This window comes from Poecilia latipinna, unplaced genomic scaffold (genome assembly GCF_001443285.1).
Source record: "Poecilia latipinna isolate Pla-1442-1.1 unplaced genomic scaffold, P_latipinna-1.0 Scaffold489, whole genome shotgun sequence".
Classification (NCBI taxonomy): Eukaryota; Metazoa; Chordata; class Actinopteri; order Cyprinodontiformes; family Poeciliidae; genus Poecilia; species Poecilia latipinna.
In genome coordinates this window covers 329958-340480 of record NW_015113105.1, presented here as the reverse complement: position 1 = coordinate 340480, position 10523 = coordinate 329958, and the positions used below count along the sequence as shown (strand labels likewise).

Genomic DNA, 10523 nt, shown 5'->3' with positions numbered 1-10523 from the left:
TCACAAGAGGCACAGAAGTTGAGCAGATCAACAGGAACAGTAAATATGTTGCAGCTTTTGATAGATTCCACTAAAGGTTGTAAAGCACACCAGTTGCAATTGAGTTTGAAGGAGTTCAACCTTTAACTGTTTAACTGTTTGAAGATCATTTCATGACCAGTGAAATAAAACTTATCTTGCTTCGTGTGTCTGTTTTAGACGGTGACGACTCCTCATCGACTAGGAGATGAAGATGCAATTGGTCCAGATGGACAAACAGGCCCACCGGAAGCCCGAAGTCAAAGTATTGTCCAACAGGATCATAGTCAGCTTAAAATAAAAACAGATGTTCAAGAGCTTCAGCTGTCACAGCAAAACGTTTTTCAGCTAGGTATATCTCCCTACATATAACAAAATAACATAAACGAGGAAATAAAACAGCTAAAGGATTGATTTAATTAATTGGTGCTGTATTGATTTTTTAAAAAATAAACTGGTGTAAGAAACAATATTCTCTAGCCAAGAAGGACTTTGTTCTGACAGTAGTGCTTTATATTTATGTATAAGCGTTTAGATATTCCTGCTTCTGGTTCAAATGTGTAACATTCAGAAACTTGTATTTCATCAGAATTCCAGGACAGTCATCTGTCTCCTGCTCTGTCACTGCTGCCTCTAATCCCAGGACTTGAGCACAGTGTCACTGAATACTCCTTCTTCCAGCAAGGTGGTCCAGAATTTGCTCCCCTAAGGTAAGACACACCGAGTTAATAGAATAGCCTTTATTATTCAGCAAAGGGGAAAGTCAGGTGCAACAGCAGCATCAGATATAAAAGTTCTCACAAAAGAAATAAAAATAATATATAAAAAAAGATTAACAAAATGACAAATAGTAATAATAACAATAATATACTATACAAAACTATTACAGAAAATGCTGTTCAGTTATTAGGTCATGACTGTTGTTCTGTAGATATACTTTTCTACAAAAAAAATGCCACTTGAAACATGCATTTTTCACATTTTGTTACAGGAAATCACAATGTAATAGACCAACACCGTGTCACATCATTGTCAAGTCCTCTTTAAATTTAACACCCCTAAATAAATTCAACTTCAGCAAAAGGCATTCCAGAGCTCCCCTAACTAGTAATTAAGTAGCAATAACACTAGTAGGTAGTGTAAGCGGCAATATTATCGTTTATCGCAATGATTTATGGAACAATTTGTCGTTCAGCAAAATTTGTTATCATAACTGAAAGGTGTGGTTGTAACTATGGGTGCACCAACTGCAGGTTTCTGGATGATTACCGATCTTTAAAAAGCCTGACAACTACTATATTAGTCAGTGTCGATTTTCTATTTATTTAGTTTTTGTCTGAAAAGTTGATAAGTATGGAGATAAAGATGCCAAGTTGACAACAGCAGAATAACTTTTGTTAACTGCAGACGTGACCTGGTGGGTGGGTCTGTCAGTCAGTCCTCTATCACACCAGAGCAAAATGGGACAGTGGATGATTTTCTGATCTTTGCTGAGGACGAAAAGATTGGTGGATATAATCAGTTTCATGTGTAAGTACTGGCCAATCGCAGATTTCCCAAAATTAAGGATATCGGGCCGATTTATTGGCTGGTTAATGTATCAGTGCATCCTTAGTTGTAACATGACACAAAAAGTAGAAAAAGGTTCAAGGTGACTTAGATACTTTAACAAGGCATGATAATAATCATATGCATTCTTCTCGCCAGGGCTTTTCCTGATGTTTCTATGGTATCAGAGAGGCTCCGTTTTCTTATCCATGACAGCACCACCAATTCCTCTGAGCAGAGCTCACTTTCCCAGCATCCTTTGTCTCAGGCAACTCTCCTTTCTGATGAAGGAGCAAGCAGCAACTTCTCCCCATCTCAGCATGACACACAAAGAAAACTATCAAGCGGAGATAACAAAGAGACTAAGTTGGAAACAGAATACAACTTGACAGACAGTAATAAAGTTGGAATTCATAAAGATGAAACTATCTTTCTACATAAAGACATTTCTATGCAGGATCCTCAAGCCGACCAGAGACAGGTTGGCATGCAAAGCAGCAGTAGCAGCTCTGTTTCCTCTGAATCCCTGACATCTATTAAAAGCACTGGCTTTTGTCCAGATCAGCCGAGACAAACAGAAGACAACATGTCTGAAAGACAAGGTCCACCAGGTGAAGCCAGTCCCTCCCAACAGCAGAAAAATCACAAAGAAATCAGTAACATCACTACTGGTTCCCGCTCAACTCAGCCCGATGATAGCAGCGACGAGTTGCACAAAGAGCTGCTGTCTGAGATACGGAAACTCAGCAACTTTGAGGCACACAAGCATCCAAAGGGTCCGACACCAACTTGTGAGCTGATCACAGCTTATCTCAAAGAATCACAAGGCAAACGTAGTGGGAAGCCATTTTCTGCGGGTTCAGAATGGGTTCACAGAGACAGAGACCTATGGTCTTTACAGAACCAAACAGGAAGTGAAGGCTCCTATCTTGGTTTCCTTCCACAGTCTCAATCTACACCAGGCGTTTTCTCTGTGCCGCCGAAATTTGATGTTAAGACTAAACTTGCACATCTTTCAGCTATAGAATCTAACATAGATACCTTGGGTGCACACTCAGCTGATGGCCGTCTTCCAGACACAGAAGATCCTCAGGAGGCCTCTCACAAAGTCCATTCCCTCCCGAGTCTCAACTATCTGCAGAAAGTTGACGCCTGGAAGACAAAAGAAAGCTCAGAAAGGACCCCGTCATTAGAAGGCCTAGCATTGCACAGACTTTTGGGAGTTCCTTCTAAGAAAGGTGACGAGGCAGGATTCAACACCCTTATCCGGCAGCCTTCCACCAACCAGGATGCTACACAGATCTCTTCCTCTACACCTTCAGGAGGTTCCTCTCCCAGACGAGGAGAGGCTGTAGGTGGAGCTCACGGTGACTTAGAGAATAAGGGATCTGCTACTCCACCTTCTGCCTCTCCCTTCGGCAGATCACAGTCCCCCTCGTCCCTTGGTACAGTTGTCGTGGTCGCTGACAAGCACCAGCTGACCAACACTGCTCCAGAAAATAAGACAACTCAGGGCCTGAAGGACACTCTTCCTCCACCCAGTACCGCCACTCAACCCTCACGTTTCGAAAGCCTTGGTCGCTTCAGTGACGTCTCCGAACTCTCAAGTTCCCAAGATAGCTACACAGAAATTAAAGTAGAACCTTCTGTCGGAACCTCTTCTGTTGTCAGCCTTGAGCTTGATAATTATGCTCCCTACTGGACTTTTAAACATTCAGCAACGTCACCACCTCCTCCAGGGTCTAAAGAGCTCAACATTGACGAACGAATTCCGGTAAACAAAGTTGCTCGGATTTATTTATTTTTTTGTTTGCTTGAAGTCGATGTATTTTAGATAACAGATTGTTCAGTTTAATATTTATGTGAACATAGTTATCTGATAAGTTCTCTCTCGTTTTTTCTATTAGTTGTATCTTCAAAACCTTGGTATCGACCAAACTCCGTCAAAGATCCTGACTCCGTTTGCACCTAGAGGGCCCATCAGAGAACCGGAGTTCTCTCCCACTGATCTCTGTACTATTAAAGGATCTTCTGGAACTCCTTCAAAGAGCACCCAACCCTCAGAGGGTAACAAACATTATAATGACCTTCTCTGTATAAAAGGCAACTTGGTGGAAATACTTGTCAGCAAATTTAATGTTTTAACAGCTGCAGCTAATAGAGTGATCAAATAAGATCCACATTTTAAATGTGAGACTTCATTGAAATTTTAAAGTCCTGGTCTGTTTTTAGTTCTGCAAGCATTAATGAATGCCCAGCCATGAAGCAACACGGAAGAGTATGACATTTGATTTAGGCATTTTTCAAGCCTGGAAAAATATGAAAAAGGGGTAATTGGTATTTGGCTTCAATAATCAGTCCATCAATCAATCCATCTGTTCATCTATAGTATTCATTCATTTTTCCTTTTATTCGGCAATCTTCCATTCAGAGCCATCCATCATTCCAACTTCTCATGTCTTTAGCTGTCACATTTAAAGCCTAAATTCATAAAGAAACTTTGAATTTAAACCGTAAAAACTGAGCTACAAGGAAAGAGAATTATGGAAAATGATGTAATATTCGCATAAAAACTGTGTTGGAACCATGTGTCATCTTTCTTTATGAAACAAGTCTAAAGCTGTGTTTGTGGTTCATTTTTTTTGTAAGTTCAAAATAGGCACAAAAATGTTAAATAATACATCAATTATTAATGACTAATAATTTTTGTCTCGTATTCAGGTAGCAGTCCCCATAAAGGCGAGTTCTCCATGTCCAGCATTCTGTCGATGGACTCCAGTGTATCCATCCCTCTCAGCATGGACAGTCTTGGTCTGGTTTCCTCGCCATCAGAGCAGGTCAGAGTGAAGACCTCTCCTCCGTCCGACACAGAAGCCGCTCAGAGGGAGAGCAGACCGGCCTCCTGCTCCGGGCCCGGTGAACACTCCTCTGTTCTGATCCAAAACAGCAAGCAGGATTTCAAGTCCGTCGCTGTGAACGTTTCTGATACAGATACAAAGTCATCTGTTCAGAGGTGCGATAATATGGATCAAGATGCGGAGAATTCCTTTGTTAGCACAAAGGCATTGTCAGAGATCCGTAAGCTACTCTCTCAAGCAGAGGACATGATATCTACGGCGTCTTCCACGTCTTCGTCGGGACCTAATGCAACCCTTCTCTTCTCTGATAAAGACATTTTCAGGCCACCAAACACATCAACCACCCAGTTGCAGAACTCCTCGTTCTCTTCCTCTATCTCCACCTTCACTGGCGGAGACCTAAAGTCTCATTCCTCTCCACCATGGGCCAGGTCTTCCTCGGACTCCATACTTACATCAGAGAAACCAAACCAAAGCTCCACTGGGCTAGAGAGCTTGATGTCATCCGAGCAACCTGATAGTCCATCCACACAAGCCCGGCGGACAGAGCCGGAAGGATGCAGCGCGGCACCTCCAGATAAAATACAGACACAGCCGTCAACAGCCGCAAGTACAACTCAGTTCAACGCTGCTCTTGAAGAAGATAATGAAGTAGAAGAAGAAAAAGTAGAAGAAGAAAAGACTATACCCATTGATCCTGGTGCAGAGAGTTGCTCTGCCTTTCCCGTTTGCGAGGATGCTGACCAGGGAGTGATGAGCGACAGCAGCAGTGAAAGCTCACTGGCAATCAGAGTGGCCAAACTACTGCAGAATGAATCTTCAGCCACCATGACGTCGAGCACGCCCAGCGTCACAGATCAGGAAGAGGGCAAGGCCAGAGGTAAAAGATTCACATCCTGTTGTCTTTTTGTTTTTGTTAAATTAAACCAAACCAAGGAGAAGGGTCAAAAAACTCTTCCCTGTAAGGCAGTTGCTGTTGGAGATGCTTGCATTTAGTTAAACGTTTAGTCTCCAAAACGTAAAGGGACAGAGAGACGTCGACTGTTGCCAATGCAACAAGTAGTGATACAAATCACTACCAAGTTCTGATTGGTACATCTCTAACCAAATTAAAGTGTAAAACTTTCTTGCTCTTTTACATTCACTCTTTATTTGGAACTGCTCATTTCACTGGCTGCTTTCTTTTCAGACTATGTTAATCTCACATGTATTTATTTTCCCATATTTCAGAGTGGATGAAGTCAAAGGTTTTGGGACAGCGTGACCTGCTGCTGTTGGACGTAGAAGATAGACGGCACATTGAAGAAATCAAGAAACAGCTCCTGCTGAGAAACCCTCTCAAAGTAATAATCGTTGATACATTTTAAAAGAATCAGAAATTTGTAGTTGTATTACAGAATGTAACAAATAGTTGTTTTTATATTTGTCATTTTTATGTCAGCCTTTCATCTCTGAAGAGTGTAGGTGCTCAAGGTAACCCACGTGTTTGCAACTTCTTGCAAAGTGTGCCAGAAATTGAAAGATAAACAGTTTTCATGTTCTAGAGTTGCTATGTACAGATTTTTCTGAGGTTCTTTAAGTTTAATTAATGCAAAGCGACTGGCTAAAATGTTTGTATTTCTTCAACTTTTTAAATTCCATCATATTATCGTCACTTTTGTCGTCATCACAAAAGTACCTTAAAATATCATAACACTTTTAAGTCCATATCGCCACTCATGACAATCTGGAAACCCAAGACAAACAGAAAATTTGATTAATTGAAAAAATTTGCCCCGCCCTATTGCAAAGCGACGTAATGTGAAAATATTTCGGCGTGTGAATGCTTTTTTTCTAAGCCGAAGTTTGCCCATGTTTGCTGTGGAAAAATGTTTTTGTGGGCTCTTCTTGTTCTTTGCAGGTCTTTAAAAACTTTCTTGTTTTTTTCCCCCTTTCTTCCAGAGCCAAGGGAGCACAGATACAGAGAGCAGCAGCATGGCCTCCAGTGTTCAGGTCCACAAAGAGACCAATCCCCCTAAACCAACCGAAATGTTTCCTACCCTCAGCATTGCTAACAAGCAGCTAGCTGTCCACCCAGACCCTCACATGACGCTACAGAGCAACCTTCACCTCAATCTAGAAGCCAGAGTTTGCGCGATTGCTGCCAGGGAAGGAATAACACTCTCTACAAAAAGACCCCAGACCCTTCTATCCATCAGCATACCCACCCAAAGGATCTCTGTGACCTCCTCACCTTCCATTTTGACCCCCACTTCCACTTCTGCTCTCAGCCCAGCCTCAGACCCCCTCCACCTGGCAGAGCTTTCCACCGGAACGTCATCATCCAGCAAGCATCTTTCAACCAGTCTGGATGAATCTGAGACGGTTCCTTTAGTCCAGATTACAAGAGAACCACCATCTGCGCATGACGAAAGTACCAGAAAGAGGCGAGACACAGTGGGAGGCCAGGGTGAGGAACCTCCCCAAACCGCCACGCAGGCTGTAGATAAACAGAATGTGGGGACAAACGTCCAGTCTAGTTCTTTTCTGGCCGTTGGGCAGGGATTCAGGACAAGTCATTTTACTCTGTTGCCTAAAAATATTTTGGCCTCCACTGCCCACTGTCCTGGTTCTGGTGCCGCCGCTGCCGCCCTGAGGGACTCCTCTTTGACCGCCAGCAGTCCAGATGAAGGCGTCGGGTCGTCAAGTCCAGCAGAATGGTACGATGGCAGGAAGCCGGTGGCTGACAGGACAGACGTTTCCACCATTGATCCTCAGGGAAAGGGCATCACACCATCGAGTTCTTATCCTGCTGAAACACCTGGTAGGCTCATAGTGAAGTGTTTTAAAGAGGGTCTTCATTGAGTTTCATACTTTATTACCACTTTTTTTTTTTTTTTAACTGTGGCAATAACAATTAATGTGCCGTCACTCATCTTCCTTCCACCAGTAGCTGTGCTGCTGCCTTACAAACCTCGCGGCAGTGAGGAGCTCTTCTACGTCCCTCAGATGGAAGCTGATGTTTGCTCCACCAACCGGACCAACACCACCATGGAGAGCTCTCACACAGGTACGGCGCAGAAATATTCATACTGCCTAGAACTTTGCTGCCATGTCCCAATCCAGCATTTAGTCTGATCCAGGGTTTCTATCCAGCAATGCTTGTATCCCTCTGACCCATTGGATAATAATAAATGGGTCAGTTGTTCTCATACCTTTTGATGTTGATTATTGTTCTCTGTCTGAGTGTTATCACTTGATCAAGTCTTTTCTAACATTCCACACTACAAAATAAGTTAGAACGGTATGTATGACTTGTATTGATATCATATCGGCTCCTCTCATGTTCTAACTGTCCATTAAAGGAGAGCAGCTGGTCCGCTGTAACACACACCGCTCAGCACGTCCATTATTCATGTTCAGGGGCTGAGTTAGACAAAGGCAGAGCTGCAGCCTGAGTAGAGAGGTGGAGGTGGGGCAGACTGGAGCCTCTTGAATGCTGGCTGGGAATATTCAGTTGCTTCCCCAGCAGCTTTTGTCTTTGTCCAATTCGATCGGCTCTCGTTGTGATGTAAGCAACCACCTGTAAATTCCCCTCCAGGGTCAGACGACGCTGTGCCTCCCACCTTCAGCAGCGAAGTCCTTGGGGATCAGGACCCCAGGCTGGACCGCGGAATCGCGTTCAGACACCAGGAGGGCATCTACAGCAAGAGGCTGAGAACAGCTGCCGTCACAATGGCAGACCGCGCACACACAGGTGAGCTGAACACACCGAGGACATGAGATGTGATGCTGGCCAGGAGACATGATGGTTACTGCTCTCATGGAAAGACATCTTAATGTAGTCACTTTGTAAGTAGTTAGTAAATACTAACCATCATCACTCCCTTCCCTGTTTTGTCATTGCTCCCTCTCATTCATCCATCATTGCTTCATCTGTCTTTTCTTCCTCATTCCCTTCCTTGTTCAAATCCTCCGTCCCTCCCTTCCTTATTTCAACTTTCCTTTCTCCTTCCCTCCCTCCCTAGTTTCATCCTTCCTCACTCCCTCCGTCAGTGTCTTCCTTCCTTCTTTGGTCCTTTACCCCCTCACTCTCGCATTGCTTTCTTCCTCCCTTGTCTCTTTCTACCTCCTTTCTGTTGTTCCTTCCTTCCTTTCTCTGTCCCTTGTTTCATCCTTCCTTCATGTTCCATCATTCCCTTCCTTGTTTCTTCTTCCTTCTTTCCCCCTTTCCCTCCTTCCTCCCATCCATCCACTCACCCTGTAATAATAATAATCTCTCCATATCTTCTTTATGAACAGTAGATGCTCCTGCAGCAGCAGACCGAGGGTCTCCAGCTCTGATTCAGGGTGTGAAGCCGTCTTCCCAGGAATCATCCACCTTTACCAGAGCGCCTTCAATCAACCTCAAACCCTCCAGTAGGGATCAGGGCACCAGCCCGATCCACTTCCCCCAGTGCAAACCAACGGAGCTGGCTCATGACAGGTTTCATCCAGGAGGCTTAGAAACAGCCCACACCGAGACCAGAGATCGAGAACATCCTCCGCCGGCCCTCCGACAGGGCACTAGCACCCTGGACCACCTGTGGCAGAAGTTCTGTGATCAGCGGACCAAGGACGAGGCACACCCCACCGGCGATAAAGACGTTTCCCTGTTGGAGCGACTGGAGCGTCTGTCTCGCGTGATTCACCGCACGCAGGCTGCTCAGGAAGCCGAGAGCCAGGAAGAGCGGAGTAGTTACTTTCCTGGGAGGACGCCGAGGAAAGAACGAAAGGAGATTAAATGGAGCGAACACGGCGGAGTCACTGAAAGGGGATGGGAAGTAGGGGGAGGAGAGGCGGAACATCCAACCCAACTGAACCACCCGTCCTCCCCAGCAGACAGGGATCAACCAGATAGCCTGTCGTCCACTTCCACCGTGGATACGGCCCGACTCGTCAGGGTCTTCGGCGCCGACAGAGTCAGAAACGTGAACAGCAGCTCTCGACTCGGTAAACTGTACAGCACCATCAACAAACAGAGGGAAGACTGGAGAGGAAAGGAGGCCGACTCCTCGGTTACCCTCACACCATCCGAGGAATCGGTATGTGTCTCTGAGAGGACAGGAAGCTGGAGACACCATGTCTCCATCCCTGCTCTACGAGTTATCTGGCCGTGTTTATGCTAACATTTATTATTCCACTTGTCTGAATGTAAAAGTGTTTCCAAAACTGCCCTCAGGTTGTTGCTGATTCAGCACAAACGTCCAGCTCACACACGTTCTCACCACAGCGCAGACCTTCTAGGACTCTGACAGCCAAGAGGGCTATAAGAGCAGTCAACAAAAGCATCCAGGCAGGTCAGTCGTCATCAACCATGATCAACTTTTACCTTTGAGGAAAAATGAAAACTTCTTATTCTTTCTATGTACATCTTTTTGATGTAGGACTTAAGGCTGTCAGAATAAGGAAATTAAAATGAGCTCAATAATTTCCAATATGATGATTAATATTGTTTTGAAGGCCAATTTTGTTTAAAAAACAGATTATAATCACTTTTAATTTTTTTTTCAATTATGTTTTTTTTTTTTTTCGTTTTACTTATATTTTTTGGTTATCGTGTTTTATTTTGGGTATTTAAAATGTCTTCCAGTTCCATCGTTAAGTACTCTTTACAAAATTTAGGTTTATTGGTCTTTGACAGGGTGAATTTACACTATTATGCCATTATCGATATATTACTTTAAGATGGTCTCAAAGCAACAATGTTATTGTTTATCACAATTATTACTGGGAGGATTTATTACCCACCAAAATTCGTTTTCATGACAGGCTTAGTAGGAAGGAATAGGAATGAACTTCTTTGGGAGATAAATAAAACTGCATAAAATATATTCATCTTGGTTCTTCAATATTCTGTACATTATTTATCTCGATGTATTTAGCAAATAACACATTTACAGAAAAAAAGCTGTTTTTTTATCTCACATGCTAAATGTATAGTTGTTTTTTTAGCAGTTTTGGCTTAGTCAGGATCTTTTTCTTTCATCAAATAGCCTTTTTTTTTTTTTTTTTTTTGTTTTTTCCTCCAGTTAAATCATTTCAAAATTTTTTGAAAATTTTTTTCAAAATGGGTTTATT

General features: G+C 43.4%; 1 protein-coding gene across 4 annotated transcripts in view; it reads left to right on the top strand.

The window, feature by feature from the left end:
* The first annotated feature begins 39 nt into the window (after positions 1 to 39).
* alms1 (ALMS1 centrosome and basal body associated protein) overlaps positions 40 to 10523 on the top strand; it is a 17527-nt gene continuing 7043 nt past the window's right edge. The window contains exons 1-11 of one of the 4 annotated variants that reach the window (XM_015039920.1): positions 40 to 370; positions 608 to 728; positions 1726 to 3340; positions 3474 to 3633; positions 4288 to 5304; positions 5655 to 5767; positions 6366 to 7227; positions 7357 to 7473; positions 8005 to 8160; positions 8706 to 9487; positions 9625 to 9742. In XM_015039920.1, coding sequence (XP_014895406.1) covers positions 1745 to 3340; positions 3474 to 3633; positions 4288 to 5304; positions 5655 to 5767; positions 6366 to 7227; positions 7357 to 7473; positions 8005 to 8160; positions 8706 to 9487; positions 9625 to 9742 — 4921 coding nt within the window. In that variant the 5' untranslated portion in view covers positions 40 to 370; positions 608 to 728; positions 1726 to 1744. Of the gene's footprint in view, positions 371 to 607; positions 729 to 1725; positions 3341 to 3473; positions 3634 to 4287; positions 5305 to 5654; positions 5768 to 6365; positions 7228 to 7353; positions 7474 to 8004; positions 8161 to 8705; positions 9488 to 9624; positions 9743 to 10523 lie in introns of all 4 variants that reach the window. The other 3 variants (XM_015039921.1, XM_015039919.1, XM_015039917.1) reach the window with 3 other exon arrangements.